Genomic DNA, 27,912 nt, shown 5'->3' with positions numbered 1-27,912 from the left:
CAGCTGCAGCAGAGGAATGTGATCCATTAATCGCTCCTTGGGTCTCCTCCTCATACTCATGTTGCAGATTAATGCAAACTCCTCCTTAGTTTTGATGTGCTCAAAAATACAGAACAAAGCCATGAAGAAAGCCTTTCAGTGCTTAAAAAAAAAAAAAAAAAAAAAAGTGAGTTGCTAAGTTTGAATTATATACTTGTGAGTTCAAGAAATACGCTGTTGATCAGCTGGCAAAAAGATGAACACATCCTGTAATAATTTAGAATTCTTGCATTGGTATTTCAGTCCCAAATTTGATCAGATTAACAATTTGATGTTGACCAAAAGACTTCATTGGAGTAGAATAACAGCTCTTGGGGCAAAGTTCCAAGTGTGCAAATCACAGTAAAATCTGAGCCTAATATAAACAGCCACTGATCTGCACAATTATTACTTGGTGAAGAATTCATCACAGGATGGAATCTTGGTGTCTGAAGGAGCTCTGAGAAGCGCTTCCCCCACACTGGTAACGCACACTGCAGGCGAATCATGGGGCTGGGGGGTCATTCCTTTTTCTTTTCTCACTTTATTACAATAGATCATGAACTTCTGTCAGATAACTTTATTTTGATGTGTTCTGAATGCATAATTATTGACAGAGCAATACTTGAAGTTTGATCCATTATATTTTTCATATTTTTTGACCATAGTATATACGCTTTACAAAACTATATGTAAACATAGTATTTATGCTGTAGTACATAAAACATCTGCAATTACATGAGAGAAGGCACATAAAGATTTTGCATTTTACAAATTAAATGATACACCATGGCTGAGAAGGACATTGGGATTGTTTTTTAAAATGCTTTGTTTTCCAAGTCTTGTTTTTTCTAAATGCAGGCAGGGGCTGCCTAATACAATACTTCACCTGTATTGGACTGTGTCCCCAAATGTTAAGAGAGTGGCAACAAACTGGCTTTGCTTCCATTTTTTTAAGCAAAGAGTATATTTGAACTCATTTAACAAAATAAATGTACATTGAATTTTTAGGTTTATATATAAATGCATGTAAAAGAGTCAGTTGAACTGTTCCAGTTCACAGCTCACTTTCAGTACATGCTGCGACTAAATATTGTAATACTGCAGCTTTTCCTAACCACTCACTGTAGATGCAGCTAAAATAAAGTTGAAATATGGTGAAATATGCAAAAGAGAAATATAAAAAGTATCCTGATGCTGTTACATTCCCGGCTAAGGGAAAGGAACAGCGCACGTTCATACCGACTTGTTTACCTGGTGGTGTGAGTTTGGGGGGCTTCATATTGCACAACTGCTTGATTAAAACTTTGTTAAATACCAATAATAGTAATACACTCATCTGTTTAGCAACCATGTTTTCCTCAACATTGCTGGTTCAGGGAGAACTCACTATTTAAACTGGCAGAGAAGTTGTGCCTCTTTTTTAGTTTTTTAGATATATTACGACCTGAAGCTGATGAAAAAAGTGATAGTGCTGTCCGTACTCCGAGTTCCAACTCCTCTCAATGCACTTAAAAGGATGCAAACTGGATAGGTTTTCTTTGAGGGTTGCTTTTTTAAGTTTCCAATTAAATAAGAAAGACTTTAAGTTTGACAGTAACCTATAACTCCAAATAAAGTATGAAATACTGTCAAGGAGGTGATTTTAAAAACCAAATAGTTAAAATTCACATTTTATACAGATTTTTACTACACATTTAATAAAAAAAGAGTCTAATACTCAAATTAAATACACAAAGAGTAACACTGTACAAATGGTCTATAAAAGCTCTTTCCCCCCTGTAAGGCGGTTTGCAGTCTGCTTTATAGTCACGGGCAATAAATAATATACCTTTGGTTTTTTTTGACCATTTCACTATTAAATTTACAGTACAACTAAAACCTATTTCTGGATGAGATGTTTCACATGAACCACAGCATTTTGTACACCTAAATATATGGCTTTTCTGTTATTCATCACTTTCATACTCCTCCTCTTCTTCACCTATGGGGTAGGATTGGATGTTGTTCTGGGTGTACATTTTTGTTTTCACGGGACAGTTGTGGTCCATGAGTATTGCCTGGAAGAGAACAGAGTGTGAGTATTTCTGCTTCACATCCAGCTGAGGCTGGGGCAGTTCCACCACAGCCAGCATGCTGCATGTACCACTCAGGGATTCACCTCTCCTCCCCCGAGGCAGAGCCCAGACTGATTTTAGTTAGGGGAAATCGAGTCCACAGGTCTGTGTGAGGGGGGATTTTGGTGCTAAAGGCATCTGGAAAACTTCTATTTCCAGTAATTCAGCCCAGGTATTATTGAAATACCTCTACCTGCTCCCCAGATACAGTAGTTTACCCACCCCCTAATTAATTTCCATCCATTAAAACCTGGACAAATAGCCAAGAGGAGTCCTACTGCTTCCAGCCAATTCTCTTTTCCTGCTTTTGTCCCCCTTTTCCATGGAGAGCCAGAACAGCATAACTGAGGATAAGGCCAAGAGTGGTGGTCTCACTACTGTGCCTTGGCACCTATGCCAAGCTAAAAGTGGTAATCATGGTAAGGGCCAGATAAAATACTAAATTTTCTGGGTTGAAATTTCCCAAGGAGTTCCAAGTCCCAAGCTGTTCCAAGGAACAGCTGTGTAGTGTCCTTCATGCTGACTGTAATTAAATGTAGGGGTTAATAACATGCAAAGACCACGATTTTGGGACCCTCCTTTTGACTCTCCTCCAACCTAAAAGAATTGTCACATCATTTTAGGGCCATGAGCCGCTTTGGGAACAGGAGCTATTTTGCATTTCAAGGTATATTAGAGGTGGCAGATGCTGGAAGGTGTTGGAGCCACGGGGAAAGATCCTGTCCCTTCAGGGGCTGTGATGTTACAAGTGAAACTGTGGGGGCCATGGAAGTTCGTGATAAATTTCATATTGCCAGCAAACAACAGCTGATTTTATTTTTTCCCTTTCTGTTCCTCAGCCTTATTTAATGTAAGAAAACCAAAGCAAACTAAACCAAGTGCAGTCAGCAAAGGTCATGACAAGGGATTAACTGGGATCTCTGGGATTCTGCAGTCCAAATAGGAGCAGAACAGAAGGTCTCTGGCCTCACACGCACCATCATTTCAGCAAGATTCAATTTTCCACCTTGTGCCGGTACAAAGTGAGCAGCACAAGCAGCAGGTGCTGTCCTTACCTTGCAGAGATGTTCCACTGCAGAATAAGACCACGACCATGCAAAATTAGTTTCTTTTCACCCAAATAAACAACCAGCAACTACATTTTGGGCACAGATCAGCCTTTTTCAGGAAGAGCAAGGATGGAGTGCTGGGTGAGCTAAACTTCCAGGTGGTGACACTGTTCTTACACACCCTACAGTGGCTGGGGAGCTCTGAGTGTTTGGAGCATTAAGTCTTTGGCAAATTTATATTAAAAGAGAAGCCCTGTGGCACAGATTGGACAAGAGAAGCCACTAGTTTGTAGGGACTGGTGAACTGTATGAAGGAAGGAGAAGGAGGAAAAAAAGATGATTGAAAATAGACTCTAGAGGACCATGGGAAAAAGCAGGTTGAGGCACACCAAGGAATGATTTGGTCAATTGGCCAATAGAGTTCTGGCTCTTCAAGGAAAAGAGAAGTGAGTTCTATGCTGACTCCACCACAGCGTATGCTGCTGCAGAGGAATGTCTGCAGGACCCTGTCCCGTAAAAATCAAATCCGTGACTTTGTAACATCTATCTAATAAAGGGTTTGCCTTTATGTATCTTGGACATAAAAAGAAGGGGGAGTTCATTCCAAAGTTAATCCCTGAGGGTGAAACACACTGTGCTGCTCCTGTTTTGAGGAAGTTAGAGGCAAAGATGCAAATGTAAGCTATCATTTGTTTCACTAAACCCACCCTCCCCCCCAAAAAATAAATTAAAAAGCAAAAAACAAAACAAAAGCAAGTTACACTTACCATTTTCTCCTCTTTGGCAGGTGGACTTCGAAGGAAAAAGCACAGGGGAGCAAAGAGGATATCCACAATTCCTATAATTGTCATGAGCCATGGGAATCCAATGGCCTTGGCAATGGCACCACCAGCAGAGGGACCTTGTACAGATAAAAACCCTTTTCTGGAGATTGCTCAGACACAAAGTTTGCAGCAGTCACTTTAAACAACAGTAATTTTGTATACAAACCCCCCATCTTAAAAATGGACTTGAGGAATGTAAAGACATGTTTGTAATTATATCATAGAACTTTCCTGGCTCCATACCCCACATTCCTTGAGGAGATTAGAGATGTTCCTAAGGGCATCTGTGTCATGCTCTCAAGGAAGCAGGGGGTCAGTGGGGAGTTATTCCCTTCACAGACCTTTGGAACACAGCTGTGGTGTTAGTTCTAAATGTTCCAAGGCCTCTTTCCTCAGAATATCCCATTTTTTGTGTTCAGACACCTTCAAGCCTCTTACAGCTCATGAAGTGAGCACAACATTGCTGCAGAGGAGAGGAACAGAAGCCAAACACAATTCCCCCTGCTCTGATTTCTTGCAGAAAACAAGAACCTCTTCCCATAAAATCTGCAAGTACCCCTGGCAATCACACCTGGCATTGTAGCAGATTCCCCTTTTCTTAACTCTGCTTTCCAGGCAGGGAAAGGCTGGACTTACCTATGGCAAAACCCATGCAGAAGGCAACGTCGGCTATGGCGTACACGCTGCCATAGACTGACACGTGGCGCAGATCCACCAGGTAGCCCATGATTGGCATCATGGAGGAGTCCACCATCCCTGCAAAACACATCCCAGGAAAATGCTGCCTTTTTCTTCCCCTTCTTTTAACGTCTTGGTGAACTACATGCTGAGAAGGGATGTGAAAGCAGCGAAAAGGGTGCTTGTTCATAACTAAGGGAAAGATTTGTGGAAAAAATAGTCTGCATTGGCTTTGCTTTTTATGGTCTTTGCTGTGTCTGGGGCCAGGTGTGGGCATGTGTACATGTGTCACAGGAGACGTGAGCTTAGGGTATGTCCACACTTCCCACCAACCATCTGTGCAAAGCTCCCACCTCACATCACCTGCCAAGTCATTAGGGGAAAGTTACCTGGTGGGAGCTTACCCTGACTGAAGGCCTGCAGGACAGCATTAGCCCCCAGTCAAACAAAACTACTGACGGTGTTTTTATCATGTCTTTTGGTACACACCCTCATTCCTGGCAAGAAACAGCACAGACAGCTCACAAAACAGCTGAGGTACTTGGGATCTGAATTCGTGCCTGTAGCTTCTTTCCCCACTACACATCCCTCATGTGAAGATGCCCCAGAACATTTGCTGAGCAGCCAAGCACTGAAAAGCAAAAGATCCCCACTGCAGCCTGCCTGCATGGCCCAGAAAGTTCACACATGTTCCCTGAAGAGTACATGTGCATGAGCTTGGGAATTCCTCTTCATGTACAAAAAATTTAAGCCTTTTTTTATTATTATTTTTCCTGTGGAAATGTCTATATAAATCCTTTTTCCAGTACAGGAAGGACTATGGATTTGGGGCACTGGACAGGCTTGGGAGCCCAGCTGGTCTAAAGCAGCCTGGTTCAAACTCCCCGTCCCTTAATCCTTCTTGCTCTGCCTGCCAGTTTGGGCCACAGCTCAGGCTTCACCTCCGTTAGACCAGAATGGCAACAAAACTGATTTTCTGTGTAATTTCATATCAAACCATTTTTACAGAAACAACAGATTGTAAGAACTCATTGCAAATTTTCTTACCTATGGCAAATCCAACCCCAAACGTTGGTGCTATGAGCCCATAAATGTTTTTAGCAAATGGTACCTATAAAGAAAATTTCAGGCAGTTAATTACATCATGCTGCATGTGCTAATGAGGCAAGTTTCTTTTTCTGAGATGAATTCTCCAAGTAGTTATGGCCCACTTTGTACAGACCTGAGAGCTTGATCCTTGTTCTGAGCTGTCATTTCTGACAACTGTGCCATTAAACCACTGACACACTTACTATTATAAACTGCTGAGTGACGGCTCAACAGAGGAGCACGCTCCTCTCGGAGTCATCAGTCCTAAAAATAATTGAAGCACTGAAATTGGAAAGCACTCAAAACTCTGATCTGGAACCTATTAACCACACATTGTTTAATAGAGTGTCATAAAAGTCACATGGGAAAAGCGCGTATTTGAAGATGAGCACACAAACATTCACGTGATTTAAAAGATGCATGATTGTCTACTTACACATAAAATACTTATTCCCACGATTAGCATCCCGAGCAAAGCACAAAGCCACCTATCAAAGAAGAGACATCACTCAGAGATGGGTGATAATGAGATATTAGAGCTGATCCTGAATGTTCCAAAGCCATGTCTGAAGCGCTGAGTTAAACAGCAAAAGTAGCAATGTGTTCAAAAAAAAAGCAATTCTGCTCCTATAGAACAAGCTTTAATAATTTCCACTATCAGTAAACTGCCCTGGGAAACACTGGAAACGATACACAAGGAAACTGGAAGATGATTAGTATTTTAAATTAAGCATACCTTCCAATTTTGTGCGCAAGTATCCCAAAAAGATTCGTCCCAATGAGATAAGAGACGCTGGCTGGAAGAAAAGCAACGCCTGAAAAATATGAATGAGATGTTTTATCAGCAAGGATTTTAGTGAAGTGTTAGAAGAAACTAATAAATCCCAGACACTGCAATTTTGATCTGGGCACATCTAATAGAACCCAAAGAATCAAATATCCGGTTTGTTGCAGCCTTCCCATGAAATCTAAGGACATCATCTGTGAAATGCAGGAGCAACGTGATGCCTTTGAAAAGAGTTTTTTCAGCATTAGACACAAGAACTGTCTGGGAGAGGGGACAGAACAACAAAGAGCAACAGGTTTATATCTGCCTACAAGAAGCTTTGGGATGGGTGAAGGAGAGAACTCTCCTGCAGTTGCAGGGCCTCTGGAGCATATGCTGAGCACATGCAGCCAGCCCAGGGTGCTCAGGGGTCCCTGCAGGAGGGACAGCAGGGCTGCTGTGGCTTTGCAAGTGACAGTCCCCCTCTAAGCCTGGGCATGCCCCAAATCTTCCTGTTACAGGCATGTCTGTAGTGCCATGATGTGGCCCTTGGTCAAAGCAGAGACTGAAGTCAAGCATGTATCCATAATGTAGGGGTAGAAAAAACCTTTAAAATTGTACCAAAGCTATTAAGCCAACATATTTTTAGTATTTTTTTAAAGAAAAACACATATTGGTTTAAATAAAATAAAATTTTAAAAACTGTAATAGTTTGCAGATGAGGACACCTGAGTAAATTCTGTGTCTCTCATTTCCCACCTCCACTTGGAAGAGCACACTGTTGGCACCAGCAGTGTTTTTCTCTCCCTGAAGTTGCCACAGCAGAGGCTGTATCTGGAGTAGATGCTGTTGTCTGGTGATATCTCTGGTTTAAAAGCCAGTTATTACAGTCTGTAAAGGAGTATTCATCCTCTCCTTACACACAAGTCCCAGGACAGGACCCAGCCAGAGATTTAGAAAGCAGCCTTGGCATCAGGGTACACAGTCCAACCACTTCCTTCATGTGTATATGCTCCTCATCTTTCTCCAGGGCAGCACAGGTTTTCTCATTTCCTGCCTATCCATCTTCCTTCCCATCTCTCTGATACATTCATAAGAAAAAAATCAAGAGGTAATTGTTAGCACAGCAATATCCTGTGATTAAAAACCTTGTGGGTTACAGTGGTGGCGCTGGGGAAAGGTTTAATTTTAGCCTGTGTAACCACAGCTACTTCAGTAGTGCTTGGAGCTATCTGGTTATACCAAACAGTCTCACAGAGCAGACCTTGACAGCTGTAAAAGTGAAATAATACTGCAAAGGCTTGTTAAAGAAGACTTGCACAGGTTGGTCTGTAAACTGTGATACACTGAGGCAGAACAATAGTTTTCTAAATAGACTTTAGGCATAGCAATATTCATTGGTCAAATCAAGGTTCTTTATACCTCCTTCAGATCAGGCTTCAAACAGCTGGATTTCCAATTGCATAAGATAACAATTTGCTTAAAACACTGAAGTTCAATTTACAATTTAAGAGGCTTAAAAATTTTAATTAATGCTGTCAAATCAGACAAAGTGAAATGGAGTCAATTACTTGTACCATTAAGGGGTTAAATTAGTCTTAATTTAAAATTGATATTTTCCTTCTATTAACCTCTGTTCTATTAAGAGTTCTGTAAATCTCATTTCCATTGCACCAGTAGTATGAAACTGTGAGGGAAGTAGATAGGCAGTATTTATTTTCTTTTTTGAGGTTCAAAATACCCAAGTCTGCATGTTCATTCTGCTGTACTACAGGCTAGCAGTTATTGCCAGGTTCAGCAGTACATGAACAGCTGCATCTGTGGCCACTCTAGTTATCAACTCCTTTAATTAGAATTTGTGCTTTCTCTAGGGTGTAGGGACACCTACATTAACACAGATCAGGGATATCAGCTGAACATCATTTTCCTGAAGGATTTTTCTTTTTCCTTCATGCTATACACTGATATTAAAAAATACCTTCCAGAACACTTCATGAAATCAATCAGAGATAGATGAAGGCTGGGGATCCTCCACTTAAGAAGATTCACATCAACCTCACACATGGTTTGTCACTCACTAGAACTTAATCCACTTTCTGGTGTTTTTTCCTGCTCTTGTTCACCTCAAAGAAGAAGTAACTGCCCCAGATTTCCCCTGGATGCCAATGGACACATGAGGCACGATCCATGTTCACCTGTGGCCTCGGTTTCCCAAGGCTGTGTCCCTCCTAAAAGTCATAACGAGGTCCAAGGTGGGGCTCCCCGCTGCTTTCTGTTGACAGAGGTGATTAAGCAGCCACTAAAGGATGCCAAATATTTCAATTCCAAGGGAAAGTGCTCCTCATGTCCCCGTGGCCATTTTAAGCACAATTCCATCTTTCTTCCACATCACCAGGAGTGGCCTGGAAGGAGGGGGTGCTGCCATGAACGTGCCTGGCTCCTGCTGCAGATCTCTGTGCCTGCCTGCTCAGGGCAATTCAAACTAGGAGCTGAGGAGGGATTCCCTACAGGGAAAAACCAAACAACTGGCTTTGCTCTGCAAGGCTGGCTCTGTAGCTCAACCCGCACCTTGCAGCTGCCCTGGCCAACATTCACTGCCAAAGCAGTGCTGGGATTCCCAGTGGAGCTGCATCAACCCCAGTCCTGAGGCTGCCTGCAACTATTTTTCCTTGAAATGTGAGTGCAGCCCATTACAGGAGCCTCTATTGCAATAACATCACCCCACTGTATTTTTTTTACATACCAGTGTTTGTAACTCTGCTGGTTTAACACTGGCACTTTACAGATTATAAAAAAAACAAACAAACAAACAACCCCAAAACAAATAATCTTTAACAGGACCAGAACTCAGGGAATCAATAGACAAAATATAGAGATGCAAACAATATACTGTACTTTACCAAGCTGCCATTTTTTTGAGCACATGGTCTCCATCATCCAGATGGGTAAAGCCGGTTCAAGCATAGCAATAGCCATGTTTGCAAAACAGATTGATCCTTAAAGAAAGAAGGGGAGGGGAAAAAAATAGTAGCAATTATTTCTTTATATTATCAACAAAACACCATGCAAAAATGGATGCTTTTACATAAAATCTTGCACTTCTTACAGCCCTATTTGTCATGTGTCAGAAGGTGATTAACATTAAATAGAACACAGTGTAATATCACTGAATGCTAACTTTTTATATGTTTCTATTCTCCTAGAAGTTCTACAATAAAGGTTAAGCTATTTCATAATGTGAAAGTTTGCAGTGAGCTTGATGACATTTGGAAAGTTCATGAGGTCTGTTGTACAAATGATTAGCTAAAACTACAATCACTTGGTCTTCACCTGGTCTCCTGGGGCAATACCAGAGCCCTGTTGTGTAAGAGGCTCAGGCTCTGACCCTCTGTCATCTGAGAGATCATGCCTACATCACATGACAGGATGGGGAGGTCTTGATCCTAAAAATACCAAGATACAGCCACAGGGAGGTCTGTTCCCCACAAATGGGAATTTTCTCTCTCAAGCTCCTACAAGTCAGCCAGCCTGTGCAGCAAACACGGCTTTGAGCTTGCACAGCCCTATGAATTTCAAATGCTTACCAATCTCTTTTGAATCCCTGGACCTTTAATAACCCAACACAAAGGATATCAAGTGGTGGAAGTGCTGATTCAGTCTTGCCTGCCAGCTCAGCTCTGCCCCACGCCACTGCCTGCAGTGCCAGGCTCCAGTGGGTTTGTGTCGTGTTCATCTCTCCTCAGCAGTGCACTTCAGCTTTAGTGGAGGGATTATGAAAGCCCACGGTATTTCTTTGCATTCAAGATGCCTTTCACGCTTACTCAAAAGACCCTCAGGCACTCAAAGCTTAATGCAGGGCAACAGGACATGTCCCCTATGCTAATCCCTTACAAAATGGCTTTTGGAAGTCACTGCTGGAAGTGACAGCCTCAAGTTGTGTTCCCATCTTTCTTCCTAATACTCACAGCCACTGTATTTCAGGAAAATATTCTGGACTCTTCCAGTCATTTACTATAAATTTTTTTTCTCTTTTTTTTTTTTAAAAAAGCTGAATTTTTCAGAGGTCAGAGAAACATTATTTCTCTCACAAGGAGCTCCTCATCATAAGGTTCAAAACCAAATGAGCACTGATGTCATTCTTTGCTCAAACCTGTCAGAATACATTAGACAGTGTATCCACAATTCCTAAAATGAACTTGCTGGCTAGCTGGCTCACTCCCCTCCCTGGGCAAGGAGCAGCAGTTCAGCACTGCTTTACCCTAAAGACAAAAGCCAACCTTTCCACTCTGCTGCAAGCTCCCAGAGAGGGTCTGTAAGGAGCCCCAGTTAAAAACCTTGGGGCTCTTCCAAGCCAAAATCAGCCATGCTCAAACAGCTTCCTTGATGCTGGACAAAACATTTCAGGCTGCACAAAGTGGAAGCAGGACCATTCTAACTGAGACAGCTTAAATAGCAAAGGATTTATTCTATTCTGAGCAAACCCCACAAAGAAAGGAGAAACAGGTTAGCTTGCACACAGTTGTGGCACCTACTTCTCTTTAGGCCAGGAAGCATCACCAGAGCTTACCAAAGTACTCAGGGTGATAAAGGTACTTCAGATCTGCAGAATGTGCCCCAAGAGAAAAGTGAGAGCCTGAGCTGGTATTCTGCAATCTTGGGGCAAAGTCCAAGAGCCTGCTGCCTCAGCAAAGCTTCCTCAAAAGAAAATAAATTATTTCTTTCCCCAGTCTTGCATGAAGCCGACCTTTCTTTAAAGTGCCATGTGTTGAGAGCATGAATCCTACATCTTTTCTTCCTTGAATTAGATTAAATGTCCTGTGCTGGCCAGAAGGTGTGAAACTGCAGCCTTCCAGCTGAATCTCATCTCCACAGCCAAGAACCCCCTCAGCTTTTGGCAGAGTGCCACAGACACCACTGGCATTTTCCTGTGAAAGAGCGAGGACACCATGAAAAGCTGTCCCACGCCTTCTCAAGGACCTGTGTGCTCACAATACCTGTCTCAGCTCTGGTTTTTGAATCTGATAGTTTAAATTAACTTGTCTGTCCATGCAACTTTGTCAGGCAGTAGCACTGATTTTCCTGGAATCCCTGTCAGTGAGGTTTGGATTCAAGAATGTCACTGGTTTCACTCCCTGAGCTTCCACCAGAGTGACAAAACATGTCAGTGACATTTCTCCTGCCTGGTCAATGGGTACTGATGGCACAGCCTGTGAAGCATCACCTCTGACTCTAACCAGGGCATTTGGCATTCAGCTCTGACAAAACCAAATTTGGTCTGCAAGGGAAATAAAGCAAGGAGAGAAGGCTGAGGTGAGAGAACATGAGCATCACCTGTGCTGTCAAAGCCCTGGGCAGCCTCTGTCCCTTGAGGCAGAGTCCCCAGGTTCTCCCCCTAAGCCCATTGATAATCCATGGGAGGGACTTTCTCATACTTTATATGCTTTAACTGCTGTAAGAGAAGTTACTGAATCAGCTGAATGGCAAATCTGATCTCTTATGACAAGTACTGTCTTTGCTATACTTTTCCCTCAAATACTCTTATTCAGTGGTTTTTTCATGCTCCAAGAATTTCTCAAGCAAAAGGGTTTGTATAACTTAAGTCACAGCTCAACCAAGCCACAGAGTTAAGGTTATGATAATTCCCTAAGATCAGCAAGAAACAGAAAACTTTCAGAAATGCCTGGGAGAATTGTTCTGTTGGACAAATAAGCTAGGATGAAGAAACAGAACTGTGAAAATATTTATCTGTTTCCAAGTATTTTATCAACATTAGAAAGGGCCAGGCTTAATTACAGACTTCAGAGTAAACATTCAACAATGTGCGATGCAAAAATACAAGCCTCTCTTGAGACAGAAAGGCTCATTAGAAAAATTATATATATAATACCAAACACCACTCACCATTCCACCCAGACCTTTCCTGAAATACAATTCAGGCTCAAGAGACCAAACTCACTCCCTCTTCAAACAGAAACAAAGTTCAATGTTATTCCCTGTGCCTGCCTGTGATGTGCTGGCAATCCCTCACTCTGAAAGCCTTGGCCAAGGCACTTGCCTCACAAGAAATTTCCTGGCGACATCTCATTGCCTCAGCAGGCACCTGCAAGTCATTAGTGGCCTCTCAGTTACTTCACATTTATTTCAAGTTTTCTGCCTTTTTTTGCTTTTACTGGTACATTCATTCTGTATTACCAACACATTCTTAGATCTTTACATAAAGTAAACCGGCAAATGACAACACTGTTAAAGCAGCTCAGCCCAAAGCATGCCAAGAGACCAGGGATGGCATCAATGGCTGGTTTAAAGAAGGAAAAAAAAGGTCTGGTACCTGCTGCAATAATGATATATGGGTCCTTCAAAAGTGTCAGTAAAGGTGTCCCCTTCTGACTCTGTGAAACAAAAGCTTGGGATTAGGAAAGGCAAAGTGACACCCATTCCTGCAGTGTTTTACCTTAATACTCACTTCTGCCTGTGTTCTGGAGGGCTGCAGAACAAGTAACTGAACAGCTGTGAAAAGAAATCATTGGTGTAACACTCCTCCAGGAAGGGGGATGGCCAGCAGGAGAGGGATGTGCTTCAGGGTGACTCCGGGTACCTACTGACCTCCATCGAACAGAGCCAGGGCTGCCAGCACCAGGAAAGGAGAGCTCTTCCCCACAAACTCGTACATGACACTCCCAAAAGGCGGTCCCACTGCCAAGGAAAGGAAAGAACACAGTTGTGAAGACTCTGACTCTGAACAAATCCCCTGTGAGTGCTTGGGCATTCTGCTACTGGCACACAGCAACCAAAAATCCAGTCTGAAAATCCCCACAAAGATTATTGATCATGGCAATAACATATTGTTCATTCCCCAAAACATTCTGCAATGTAAACAAACCCCAAAAATCTCAGAGATTACTGCTTGACACGCGTATCCACATAGGGAATGTCTGCTGCGGGACAAGCTGCTCACATGCACCATGAATGCTGTCTGGAGATTGCACAATACCATGACACCCAAGGAAATACTTCTGCTGCTTTCAGAGGTCCCAAGATCATGCTTTGGGATGGTTTCTTTTGCCAGCAGAGCCTCCAACTCACTGACCTAATACTCCCATAGCCAGGCCTCCAAGTGCAATTCCCATTGCATTGCCTCTCTCTTCATCATCCGTATAAACAGTGGCAAGTAAGCCCATCCCTACAATGAAACAAAAATAAAATAAAGGGAGACAAAGAAAAGAAAAAAGCACAGCACAAAATTAAGCATCTGTGTGCCACAGTTTATGGTCATCATTTGCCACACCTACGAAACATTATACAGAAATGACCAAGTATTTTTGTATATACATATACACACACAGAGATATATCTATATATATAGTCCTTCCCCACAGAACTAACTTCCAAGCAAAAATGGCCCTGGCAACGTCCATGGTCCCCAAGACCATGTTCTGTTGTGCAGTATTAGTCAGATAATTTAGTGATGCCCTTATTTGTTAGATCCTTTCTTCATCTCTTTGTCACAGAGCTTTTAGATGATGCTTTCCAATGAGCAGAAACAAAGCTTTTGACAAGTATTCACCATCATTTATTTATACTTGGAGTGCACAAAGGTCTGGTGTCCACTTAGCTCCAACTGTGGACAGAGCTCTGGGCATGAGAAATTATGCAGAGCTGATTGCTTTGTAAATGAGTATTTCACGTTCAGCATCAGAAAATTAAAGGATCCTTTTGACCTTTATCTTCACATGCCTTATTTCTGCTCTTGATTATGAACCTTCATTTCATAAAAGGAAACATGAAGCCTAATTTGCTTGTCTTTTTGTGGAGCACTCAGACACTGTAGACGTAACTGCTGCAGAAGAGTCCTTATAGAAATTAATAATTCTGTTTTCAAACCAAGATTTACATAGGACTCAGTAAATAAGGTCCACAGCTACACAGAGAAGGAAAACAATACATTGCATGGTTGATCACTCAGTAAATACCATCCATGATGTGCATCAAAAGAGCAGAGGTCCTGTGTGGATTACTGTGAAAAGAGTGGATGACATCAACTGTTTGCATGAACAGCTGGAGAGCTGTTAGAGATCTGCATTAGAATTTACCATGAATGTGGGATTTGGGGAAATAATCTGGAAGAAAAGAAGGAGGGGGCAATGCAAAGACAATAACACGAAGTTCTCCCTAGATAGGGATGATTGCACACACAAATGCAGGGCAGCAAATGACTGGCAGCAATGGTATACAAAGCTTCCTTTGCCTGTGAGATACATGATGAGAATCTCACTGCTGGTGACCCTGTAAGGAGCCAGAGCTTCTTCCCAGAGCTGGGTCTGCTTCTGGAGCAGCACAGGGAGAAATCTGGGGGTGCCTGGAGACCATGCACAGAATGGCAACGAGGGTGAGCAAGGGCTCAGAATAACATCGGTGAGGGACAGCTGCAAGTCTTCCTACTTTAAACCACAGAGGATAAAACTGTTGTGAGTGGTGATAACAGTCTTGCAATATGAAAGAGAGCCAGGTAGATAAAGAAAGGAAACTGTTCTTTGTGTTCTCTGAAGGATGGGAAGCAGAAATAAGTTCATATGGCAGTAAAGTCTTTAGATGAGACATCAGGAAAAAACCTTCCTGACCGTAAATGTACTTAAGCACCAAGCTGGATGCTGAGGGCAGTTCTGGAGGCTTCTGAGGTCGTGCCTGTCAAGTGTGCATGAGGAATGACAGATACTAATTTGATCCTGCCTTCAGAAAGGGGTGGGCTAGATGGTCCTTGGCCTTTTCTGCTCTTTTGTCTACATTGGCTGAGAAAAAAAGAAAGTATTGTGTTCACCTAAGAGCCCGTAGCTCAAGGTGTTCCCTTGCACAGGGACTGAGTTACAGCTGAACAATGATTTTGACTCTGGAATGTCTTCCCTTGGGAAAGATTGACTTGCAACCTTAACAGGCATCAGTTTCCTGACATTGCAGGAATTTTTTTCAAGATTGAAATACTCAGCATGAACAAAACATATTTTCTCCAGCCTCAGCCTCAAGAATGCTGAAATAATTTGTCCTGAAAACCCATACTCTGTTTTACCTACTCATTTGAAAATGAGACACTTTTTTTGGAAACATGGTACAGAAATACTGAGCCCAAGCTGGCAGCCAGCATGGTAAACCCTAGAAAACAATATTTTATAATAGAAATTTCTGTAGCAGACAGAGCTGCTGTTCTAACTGTAATAAGTACCAACATAAGTTCCCAGTGACCTTTAAAATGGCTAAAAATGAATTAAAAATGTTGAAGACACAGGTGCAGAAATCCCAGGGAGAGTGCAGTTCATTTAGTGCTCTACCTTACTGCAACCCAAATACCAAGGAAGTCTTAAAAGACATTTGCTTTTGAGCTACTTCATATAAAAGAGATAGGGAGAAAAAAAAAATAAATTGATTCAATTGAATATTTTTGTATTAATTATTGAATGTGCTGACAAAATTCAATTTAAAAAAATTACTGAAAGTGATCTGCATTTTTCTCTATCATCTCTTCTCTTACCTGCCACAGAAGAACATGAGGAGCCCACTCCTTGAAGGGACCTGGCAATAAATAGTAATGCATAGCTTCCAGAGAAGGCAAACACTGCAGGGGAAAAAAAAAAAACCAACAAAAAAAACCCAGGTAATTTTTAAAATTAGGTTAACTCTAACTAGGTTAAAAAGTTTGATTTTTTGAAACTATCACAAAAACTTTCTACAGTCCAGTCAAGTGTTTACAGTGACTTGTGCCACTTTCAATGCTAACTGCATTATTTTCTCTTATTGCATTTAGATGTGTCAGTGTTGAATTGCTCTCAGGTGTCTAAGCCTCCAGGTAACACCGAATGCAAGAGCCCAAGCAGTTTTAACTAATTACTCAGGATTTGATTACATCTGCTGTGGTTCAGCTGCACACAAGAGGAGTAATAAGAATTTTCTTTCCAGCCTCACCTCTCCATGCTGGTTCTTTTAAGGCTGCCCAGTTTGGAGCTCCAGGCACATGGGGAAGGCAGGATGTAACACCCACTCACCAATGTTTCCTCCAATAATGAGTGGGTGGAGAGAGGTTTTCCCCTGCTGCTGCCAGATGTGTGGAGCACAGCTGGCTGAAGGAGCAGGGAAGCCAGATCCCCCCACTCAAAACCTCCAGCAAGTTCCTTCTCCTTGCAACAGCAGGGAAACTGCAGCAGAGGATGTGCCACTCTTTCTTTTCCCCAAGAGATTTAACCCCAGGCTTCACCCTCAGCCACTCCCTGACTTTTGGGACAGAGCCCCTGGATGCTGCACTCAGCCTGGCTAAATTTCCCACCCACAACACTGCAAAATAGGAGTTTCTCAGAAATTCAACCACTTCTCTGTAGAGCCCACGTTGTTGTCAGTGTCATTAAATCTAGAGTGAGTTCATAAAGGTTTTTTTTCAGCTCCCATCTGTTGGCCACCTAAGGAATTTTGCTGGGCAGGTTACAGCTGCAGGAAGGTGTTATCCACCAACTAATCATGGGATCCATGTCCACTCCTCCCACCTGCCCTGTGAGATTGTGCCTCTTGGGGCTTTTCACCACGTTTTACAAAAATCCCTACTGTGTGGACACATAAAACTCAATAAAAATCAAGGAAAAAAGAATTTCAGCAGTTCTCTGCTCTGCCATGAATTAGCCTCACTACTCTTATCCACATCCCAACCAGAGTTTATCTAATGTGTTCCTAAAACACAGAGTTGTCAGTGGCTTTAAGACCAGATCATCCTCTCTAGTACTTCAGTCCCCTTGATGATACAGTTTTAAGGTCATAGAACCATGGAATGTTTTGGGTTAGAAGAGACCTTAAAGATCACCTGGCTCAATCCCCTGCCATGGGCAGGGACACTTTCCACTAGATGAGGTTGCTCCAAGCCCCATCCAACCTGGTCTTGAGCACTTCCAGGGATGGGGCATCCACATCTCCTCTGGGAAACCTCTCATTCTTTCTTTTATTTACAGTGGACATGGAAAACTCTTTGTCCCCTTCTTTTTTTGTCATAGGCTCCAATACATCTTACATCTTCCTTCTGAGGCAAAAACGGCTCTTTCACCGATCCTCACAGGCTTCTAATGAGCCTTGATGTTCTCTGTACTCTGCCTGGGCCACAGCTTTAAATGTCAGGCCAAAACCAAACATAAAACAGCAGCTGAAGCCTTATCAATGCCATTAAAGCAGGCAAATTATCTCAGCTGACTTGCAGGCTGTGCTCCTGTTTGCACATCCCACAGCGATGTTTAGCAACGCTGTGATCCTGTTGACTCATCCTCTCCTCATGAGCCACTGCAGCCTCACAATCTTTCTGATAAACCCCCATGATATCTACTTGTTCAGGGCCTTGTAAGACAGCTCTCCCATGCCTGTGTAAAGTGCCTGAGCACTGCTCCAGGTCAGAAAAACCTGAAAGATTCAGCAAAGGAAGAGATCTGCTGAGGTGGGATGAAGAGTTGTGATACCCAAGAGAGCACTTGTTCAAAACTCATCAGTACCACCATCAACATGGAGCTGACTCCCTTAAATTTTCCTTGGAAATTAGTCCCCATACATCAGCAAGAAGAATTCCTAGTGATAATTATTATGGACCATTTATTTAAAAGTTGTGCCTGGGTCAGACCAAATAAGATGTGGGCACTTACTGATTGTTGAAACAAACATGATGCAGAAGCCAGCAAACAGCGGAATCTGGTAGCCTATTCTGGAAAACAAAATGAATATTCACATTTCTGAGGTTTTGAGTTAGTCTTACACGAGTTCACACACCACACAAACCCGACCTGTAGTTTCTTGAACTATTTATTGTGGACCACATGGCCATATTTGTCCACATTACAAATTGATTTTTATCGGACACAGCAGACTTTATACCTGAAATCCCTGGAGGAAATCCTTCTCATGATTGCCCTGATTGCCCTGTTCTCATCCTGCCTTAATTGTTCCAAATAAAACCCCTCTGGGCCTCTAGGAGGTTGCCAAAGATACGCCAAGGAAAGGTTTCCCTGAGTGTGCTGAACTTTGAAATAGCCCAGTTGTGTTTCAATGCTCATCTGTTTCCATCCTCATGAGACAATGATTATAATGAGACATAGTCAAGCCAATGGCTTTTTTACTGGAAAAATTTGTCATCAGCTTTTCTGGGAGTTTTGCCTCAGGAGCACTGGAAGAGTCCCAAAGAGCCTGAGAATAATACTTTTGCTTTCCATGGGTTTAGGAGTAGAAACAGAGCTGATCAAAGCTTTCTTCATCAGCCCATTTCTTCATTAGGACTCTAAACAGCCTGTAGAAATGCCTGGTTGCTGCAAGTATTTCCAAATTTTCAGGAAATAAAGAACTTCCTGGCTGGGAAACAAATACATTTTTTGAGCAGATAAAACTGAAAATTCAACAAAAAAAAAATTAAAATCACAATATATTATTTTTCACACCATTAAAAATCTACCCTAGAGTCAAAACCTATGTAGCTCTGAAGACAATGTGCATATTCTATCCAGCACACTTTGCTCACAGCTTCATTTTTGTAGGATTGTGCATCTCAAATGTATTTGCCATTATTTAATGGCCAAATTCTTCAACAATGGATCATGATTTTCAGAGGAGTACTTTCAAAGGATTTCAGTTTCCAGTGATTTGACAGTGTTGTGCATTTAAATGGCTAAAGCAGGTCAATCAAATCATGGAAGGGTCAAAAATGGTCCTTTTAATGACAGTAGTCATGACACAGGCAAACCAAAATAATTATTCCGAGCTTTGTTTTTGTATTAATATTTTTATACAATCAAGGACCTTTGAAAATGGAAAACTTCCTAAAGTACAGAGCTCAGTGTTCATTATTTGTGTTATTCTTGTGAATGAAATAAATTGAGCTTTCATGTGGTGTTCTGCCTTAAATCATCACTGCATTAAAATATGATAAATATGATAAAAACATGGTGCCCATGTTCTTCTAGTTGAAATCTCTAAGTGGGTGTTTTAAATATCCAGCAGAGACAGGTTGCTCATGTGCTGCTTACCTGAACTGGTGTCACCAAAGCAAATTAAATCCCTATCACAAACTTCCCCTGTGGCCTTAGGATAAGAACTTTAATCTCCCAGCATCTTCATACATGATATATTAAAGAGCAATACTTTTTTTTGTCTGCTTTATTTAAAGTGAATGATTTTTCCTAAGCCAGCGCTTCCCTTGCTGTGTGTGTCATAAGTATTACACAATGGGATGCTGGTCTCCACTGCCTTTTCTAGATACATGAGGAAATAAAAAATTGCTTCTTGCCAACTTCTTACCTGCCTCAGAGCTGAAGTGAGCACTTCCCAGTGGGCCCAGGTAGAACAGGCCACAGAGAGTTTGATCACAGTTGCTTTGATTTTGAGTTTTTCAACTAAAGAAAGTACTGTACAGGAGTACAGACAAAATAAACAAAATTAAAAAAAAATTTAAAAAAGAATAAAAGCCCTGCAGGTTTGGATACTGCTGGTGGTGAGCATTAGCAGATTTTTCTGGGGCATGAATGCAGAAGATGAACGTCCTTATGCCTTTTCCCACTGCAAAGTAAAGTAGGGTTGGTTGGGTCTGTCAAGGCCATCCCAGATGTATCTAGGATGGACACTGTGAGGGAGAATTCTGCTTTCAGTACAGAAATCAAGCATTCATAGACTCAACACAGGGCCTGTAAGTCAGCAATTTGCTTCTGTTGCAAGTACATTGAAATAATACTCAGTTATTTGCATGAAATGCAATGATATGCCATCCAAATTGACTCCCACATTCCCATTTCCATCATTACATCAGAGACATGAGCTGTGAGATCTCCCATAAACATTCATGAGCAGTGCTATCACACTAAATAAAGGAGATTTCAACTCTTCCAGTAGGCTTCCTACACTTGGGAACTTTGTGGTGGTTGAAGTTAGGAAGAAGTGTTTTGGAAGTCACTTCTTCAGTGTAATACTGTTCAAGCATTGTTCTTATTTTTTGCAGTTTCAGATATTATTCTTCCTTTTCGTTGGACAAACAGGGCCACAGCAAAGGTGGAAAGTGACACACAGCAGAGGGTGGGAGTTAAACAAATACTTATAATATCTGAAAGGATAACATTGCCCAGAGCATCCCCCACAATGTGGAGATGCACAGTTCTGGAGTGCTGCCCCTGTATGGGATTGCTGAACCTCTAGAAGCCGTGGTTGGGCTTTCTCAGGAGACAATCCAGCTGACATTTACTTAGATATGCAGTTTGTCCTTTCCTGGGCAATCTCAACAAACCCTGCCTCTTGGCAAACCCAGCTCCTCCTGAAACAGCAGCACTAATTAGTTGGCAGCTGTGCTACCACAAATATCTAATCTGCAGCTGCATTCCCTGGTCTGGTCTGCTCTAGAGACGTTAGAGAGCACAGACTGGGAGGTTGTGCTGAACAAGTGCACAATACAACAGAAATAGTCATAAGAAGGAGAGGGACCACCTGCAACAGGCAATTCAGAGATTCTGTCCCTTGGTCCTGGGCCATACGTGTTCTTGCCATGTGTAGACAGTGAATATGCAGTTTTATCTCAGCCATAACATAGCACCCTCCATCACAATTACCTCTGCATTTTGTTCCTCTGCATGGATGCAATACCAAAGGATATAACAGCCTGCCTTCTCTCTTATTTTTTCTTGTTACTATGGCCAAGCATATAATTTTCTGGGGCACTCCTTTCAAAACCCTCCAAGCAATTCTGAAACAGAGTCCAGCACATCTCTCACCAAGGCTACTTGCAGCTAAAAGTGCTTATTACAAGTATTTCTGATCTCTGGAAAAGTCTGAGTCACTCCTAGAAGCATGGAAAAGAAAGGCTGCCACTGATGGAGAATGCCCAAATGAACTCCACCTCAGTCACTGTGGTTCCAGATTGTAGGGCTCTCAGGAAATTATTTATACCCACTAACAAGATTACTCTAGAATAAGACAACAGATTATTGGTTCTGTGCATCAGCACAATAAAGGTTACATTGACCAGGTGAGCAGCTGTGGATTATTAGACCCTAATTATCAATTACAGTGCTGCAAATCCACTGATTCCAACCCTGCTGTTACACAGCTCCATGGTACCCCCGTGAGCACCCCTTGCTAGCTCTGTCCTGCCTGGCACTCTGGCTCTCTTCTTCACTGGCAGTGAAGACTGGGGAGGATTTATGCCAAGAACATGTTCTTCGAGGTTCTGAACCAAGGAACCATTTAATATTTGTGGAGTTAAAGAAGAATACGTAGGGTCAGCAGAGCCAGGGCGTGTGGTCCCATGTTGGAGCACAGGGAAGGCAGAGGGACAGCGTGGCCTGCAGAACAGGTCACCTCAGTCTCCTGCCAGAGCCTGAAAGGAAAGCTCACACAGGAGCTGAACTGTAAATAGGTAGTTACAAATGTTATTTATTCCTCGGCTTCCTTCTTTTGTGTGTCTTGGGCACGAACACATTGTGGTCCCAGCTGCTCACTCGCTCTCTCATGCAAAGGAGTTCAAAGCTGTAGCCAGGATGGTGTCAAAATGAGGGTGATAATGAAAATAGCTATTAATTTTTTAATGTTTTTTGAGGCTGATATGAATAAGGACAAGGCTAAAACTACACATTTTTCCAGACTGATGAAAAAAAGAAGGCAGCAGCATTGATTGGCTCTGGTGGTTGAGGGGCTGGCACAGCTGGGCTCACAGCCTGGTGCACAGAGCTTGGTGAGAGTTTGAAAACAGCAGTGGAGTCAGTCAGAGAATCACAGAATGGTTTGGGGGAAAGGGAGCTTAGACCTCATCTTCTTCCAACCCCCTGCCATGGGCAGGGACACCTTCCACTGGATCAGGTTGCTCAGAGCCCCATCCTTGGGCACTTCCAGGGATGGGGCAGCCACAGCTCCTCTGGGCTCCTGTCCCAGTGCAGTTGGATAAAATATACCCAGTGTGGTATAAAGGGCAGCCTTCTGCCCACTCTCTTCACTGGACAGCTTTAGGCAGAGCTTGCACTCCCCCCACTGCCAGTGCATCCTCCTCACAAAGAGCCCTGTGTCAAATGCTGTGCTTTGTGCAGAGTGTCTTACAAATTTCACCACCAGGAAAAACATAATGTGCTTCTGACCCACAAAATCTTATCAGCTCTGCCCTGAAACTGTGCCAGGGTGGGAAGTGTGTTGCTGACTTCCTATGGCAAAGCCATCACTGGTGTTTGCTCTGCTAGAACTTTGTTAGGGCATGGGAACTTGTATTGTTTCAGGAATTGCAAACCCGCTCTCTGAGCCAGGTGTGTCTGGTGTTGCGTGAAAAGAGCTGGGCTTTAAATCAGAAATGTTCCTTGCAGGACATACTCCTTGAATGAAATCGATTCTGAAATTTGCTTTTGAAAATCTACATCTTCAGTAACTTTAAAGGAAGGGAAAACAGATCTCCAATACTTTCAGAAAACCTAAAAAATAGTGATTATTTGCACAGACTCATATGAGTACAACATCCTGTTGCTGGCTGTACAAACTCGAGCACTCAAAGCCAGTGCCTGGTGAAAACCAGCACTTGATTAAAATTCTAAATCACTCTTGAACAGCTATTGGAAAATAAATATCACTGTACACAGTGTGCTACTCATTTGAAAAAGAAACTTACTGGGCATCTTAACCAACTGTCCACGCTGATCTTGAAACAAGCAAGCATTTCTCCTTAAGCTTTGATATTTTGCTGGAATTTTGTAGAAACAACAAAGGCAAAAAGCTTAACAGTAACCAAACAGCTTATCAGTGGTAAGGGTCTTTCTAACAATTACCCAGATATTTTCTGTTTGATTTATACAATCACAAATTTTAGTTGATCATATACATTGTTATTAGAAATTGTCAGTTTAAGAGGGGGAGGATCTACAATAGTTTCTAGAGTTAATTGATAAATGTGTTAACTGACATTTCCCATTAAACATTTCTCAGAAGAAAGGCTGATAACAGTACCATGATACAAATAATGCATGAAACCAGTGAACCCTAAATCTAATTTAGGGCCACTTTTCCATTAAGGCACTCACTTCAGCTGTATGAGGAAAGAGTTTGTCATGTGGGATGATGGGATGACATGCTCCTTGTTTTTCCTTCTCACACTCACCGGGCATGTGAGCAAACCTGGCCCTGCAGCCACACACCCTGCCCGAGGCAAAAACCTGTAGGAAGTTTCCAGGAGGAAACTCAGCTCCCAGCACTAAAGCTCACACTGCTGTGCTGCCAGGAGAGGGAGATGCCAAAAGAACATCTCCTGCCTCATTGCCAAACCCAGGGATGCATCACGCACATCCCAGAGCTGTGACCACACACCTTTCTCCTGTTTTGGCAGGAAATGGTGGCACTAACACAAAAAGAGCAAACACCAACAGGGCAACAATTTAGGCAGTTTGGAAAAACTAGAAGCACATCCAAAGAACTATTATAAAAACATTATTTGTTGTTATGGTACTTTACCTACAGAGGAGCTATGATTTCCTGACTAAACAATACAGGTAAGAAAAATCCTTCTCGGCTGGCAGCAATATTTGTGCAAAAGTAATTTTGTGGTGGCATACTTATATCTGTGTCAGTGATATGTATTGGTGATAAGGGGAAATGAGACAGAAATGAAACTGTCTATTGTGTTTAGATCAGTTCCACAGATCAAACACAGGTTTTGAATACATAACACTGTGAGTCCAAATGCTGCTTAGCCCTCAGCTGGATACTTTTTATTAGACTGAAAGGAAACACTCAGACTATTTATATTTAGTTATAGTTATAGTTATATATTTTTATATTTTTTGTATTTTATGTATATATACACTTTAAAACCTAAACAAGGTAGTTGTGGCCTCAAAATCTGAAATATCTGGCATTGGAGCATGTTGGTTGTTTTAAGTATTGTCACCTCTGATGGACATTGACTGCTTAAACAAAAGTGTTCTACAAGTACAAATTTCTGCTGCATATAATTTTCTGGAAGGAATAATTCTCTATGAAAACAGCTTACATCAGAAATATGCAGATCAGTGACCTGACTAAATACAGTTTGGAGTTTCTTTCCTGCAGGGATTGAGGTCACAGTCTGTTTGGGAGAACTGAAGCTGCTTCTGCGGGGAGCAGTTACACAAAATGCTAACAATGAAATCAACTTAATTATTAATGTCAAACATTTAAATGACATTATTTATAATTTTTAATCTTCATGTAAGCATCACAAGTACTTGGATTTGAAGAGGGGCTTTAAGTCATTGGTAACTGTTTTTATAAGCTTTACCCTGGTTCAAATAGATTTTCTGTAAAGTCCCATTTACACGTATTTGGTTCAAGACATCATGTATTTCCATGAATTTAGAGGCAGCAATTAGAAGGCTGGGCAGAGTCATGTGCTGATGGGAATGTGGGACCCACTGAACCTGGTGATGAACATGGCATCAGCAAAGTTGGACATTTGTTCACTTTTCACAAATTTCCCACTGATTCTCACCTCAGACAACTCCAAACCATCACCCACCACATCACACCAAGAGCTGCTCCTCTCAGGGAGAGCAGGAAGGGATCTGAACCCTGCCTACAGTTCCAATATCATCTTTGCCTAACGTGGGTGCCACAGGAATACTGACAATTCACAATCCTGGTGAATACTACACTGCAGAGTCTTTTGGCCTCCTATAACTATAGGGGAGATATTTCAACACCATCTCAGCAAAGGTTTCTGTAAAAACCCTGGGTCTCAGAAGCTGGAGGAAAAGTGTGTGATACTGATGGCTGATGTGCAGTACATTGGAAAGGGCGTGCCTAGAAGCGTTCACCCAATGTACTAAAATATTCCTCTAGAAAAAGCAAGAAGGCAGTAAGCCAGGGCCAAAAAGAGAATTAAGAATAATCTGTTTGAAATAGTAATCTGGGCTAAAACATCAGTGCGAAATCCTGAAAATACCTGTTTGTCAGAGGCCCTATGAAGGGGTTGGTCATCAGCTGCACTGTTGCTTTGGAAGCAAACAAGAGACCGACTCGGACGTTCTCATTCAGCAGCTCCTTGTCATCCTTGGGGCAGTCAGAGGGGGCAGGGGTCACACCCACAACCATCTGCTCTGTCGGGGTCGGCTGCAGCTCTCCGCGCTGGGTCTCGCCAGATTCATTTCCAGTGACCATGGTGGAATTGTCGTAGTAGGAAAAGATGCTGTGAAAATTGTCCATCGTTGCTGGGGGTGGGTTAGGCTTAGTGGTCTGGATTTCTGTGGCATTTTTCTCGTGTTCGATGCTGTAAAGGTAACTGGGAATTATTGGCACTGGAAAAACAAATAGAATACATTGGCATCTTACTATCAGGTTATTTGTAGATGGGATCACCAAGTTGTCTTGCTTGCTTTGCCATTGATCAGGGAATGCAAGGCTTTCCTACAGAGCACATTCAGAAACGCAGAACTGAAAAAGAAATTTGCTCATGGGAAAAAACACACCCATAACTCAGAAGTGCAGTTTAAAAAAAAAAGTTTGTTTACATTATTCTTTATTTTTTTGCCAGCTTTCATAAGATTTCCATAAGGTTTTCTATAAATACATCATTAAGCAAAATATCAGAAGTATCAAAACCCATGTCTGAAGCCTCTTTGTCACACGTGGTTGCACAAGTCCTTTTACTGGGCTGCAAAAGCATGAATAATGAGAAGAGCATTGGAATAATTATTAAACCAAAATATAAAAAATACAATTAAAAAGATTTCTAAAATAAACCACAGAAATATTGATAGGTACCAGCCATAAGAAGGAAAAACGTTAACAGACCTATATCAAGGAACTTATATGTTGATATTTACAAGTCTCATTATTTTAAAATTTACATTGAAAATCATCCAAAGAAACCATGCTTACATGTTTTAGGATCTTAGCTGAGATTTAATTGCATTAATATGTATCTCAGGCATGAGGATTTCAGGGTTTGTAAAAACAGATGTCAGGTTCATTCATTTTAATACAAGTGACAGAACCACCCCTTCCCATCTTGCATTTCATCCTGAAAAAGCCCAGCCCCTCAAGTCTGCAAACTGTAATAATTTCTAGGGCTTCTAGCATACATATTACTAAACAAGTAATAAGATTATAATAATTTTATAAGGCGATGTATTAACGCAAAAAAAATTTCCAAAATCAACCTGCAAAAAAATAGATATTTTCTAACTAAGGTTTACCTTATGGCATCAACTTTTAACCTGAAGCCCCTTCAAGAAATTCAGAAGCTGAGTCTGCAGCATCACCTGGGAGCTGGCTCTGCACAGACCAAGCCACTTCCAGGAGAACCATGTGCATTCCTGTGTGTTTGTGTGCACATCCATGAGCCACTGGTTTCTCTGGACCATATTCTTTCAATTCATATAAATATTTGAATATGAGGAGTTCTAAGTCTACCAGTGAAAAATATTCAATTGTCTTATTTGAGTAGATTTCTGAATCTTGACACTGTGCCACTGAAGCCATTAAAAGTTGGATCTTAGACTTTGATCAAAACTTGTATTATTTTATTAAAGTAACCCATGGAAGTGCTTTTCTTAAAAGTGACTTAGATAAATTTCTTATTAACCTATCATTTTAAGACCAGTGTGGGGGAAACAGGAACTATCACAAGGAAACAGGCATCTCCAATGTTATCTAGCCGGTTGTTTCAGTTGCACGACCACAGGAGAAAAAATGATGATGAGCTAAAAATACCGTTATCTATCGTTCTATAAAGTATTAGTGGCGTTTAGCAGGAAAAAGAGAAAAAAAATAGGAAAAAAAAAAAGAAAAAGCGGGGTGGGAAAGAGTTATTAAGGATCTTTTTATACAGCTCTTTATCTTGCAATTAACATGGAAATAAAGCAAGACTTTGATGTACACGGCGGCGCGTTCGCGATGCCTGGAATAGAATTCACGGTTAAAAACAGAAATAAATGAAGCGGTGTTTGCAAACGTTGGGTTTGGGAGCATTAATCAGGCACTAGGGAGCACATCAGCCGCCGGACATCATTCCTGGCAGAGCCCGGGCGAGGGCAAGAAGCCCATTTCACCTACCGACCACGGTAAGCAGCATGTTGTCCAGCAGCAGGGCGATGAAGACGATGAGCAGGATGAGTTTGCGGGACTGGCGGCTCTCCCGCAGCCAGCGGAGCAGCCCGAGCTCGCCCCAAGCCATGCTCCGGCCCCCGGGGACACCGAGCCCGGCGGGGACACGGACACGGACACGGACACGGACACGGACACGGACACGGACACGGACACGGACACGGACACGGACGGACACGGACACGGACACGGACGGACACGGTCAGGGATACGGACGGACACGGACAGGGACACGGACAGACACGGTCAGGGACACGGACAGACACGGACAGACACGG

General features: G+C 42.2%; 1 protein-coding gene across 1 annotated transcript; it reads right to left on the bottom strand.

The window, feature by feature from the left end:
* Positions 1–642: 642 nt before the first annotated feature.
* SLC18A2 (solute carrier family 18 member A2) lies at positions 643–27,912 on the bottom strand. The gene is made up of 15 exons (XM_005520778.3): positions 27,584–27,912; positions 25,473–25,824; positions 18,196–18,254; positions 16,062–16,145; positions 13,629–13,721; positions 13,145–13,234; positions 13,005–13,048; positions 12,870–12,930; positions 9,442–9,537; positions 6,512–6,590; positions 6,212–6,263; positions 5,734–5,797; positions 4,645–4,764; positions 3,952–4,085; positions 643–2,078 (listed from the first exon to the last, which is right to left on the bottom strand). The coding sequence occupies exons 1-15, from the start codon at positions 27,702–27,704 to the stop codon at positions 1,968–1,970; spliced, it is 1,560 nt and encodes a 519-aa protein (XP_005520835.1). The 5' UTR covers positions 27,705–27,912; the 3' UTR covers positions 643–1,967.

The sequence above is a fragment of the Pseudopodoces humilis genome, chromosome 9, assembly GCF_049639895.1.
Source record: "Pseudopodoces humilis isolate 2021_Gansu_Grassland_sample_001 chromosome 9, ASM4963989v1, whole genome shotgun sequence".
In the NCBI taxonomy this organism is placed as follows: Eukaryota; Metazoa; Chordata; class Aves; order Passeriformes; family Paridae; genus Pseudopodoces; species Pseudopodoces humilis.
The sequence above is the reverse complement of the archived record's forward strand: the minus strand, read 5'-3'. Positions and strand labels throughout refer to the sequence as shown.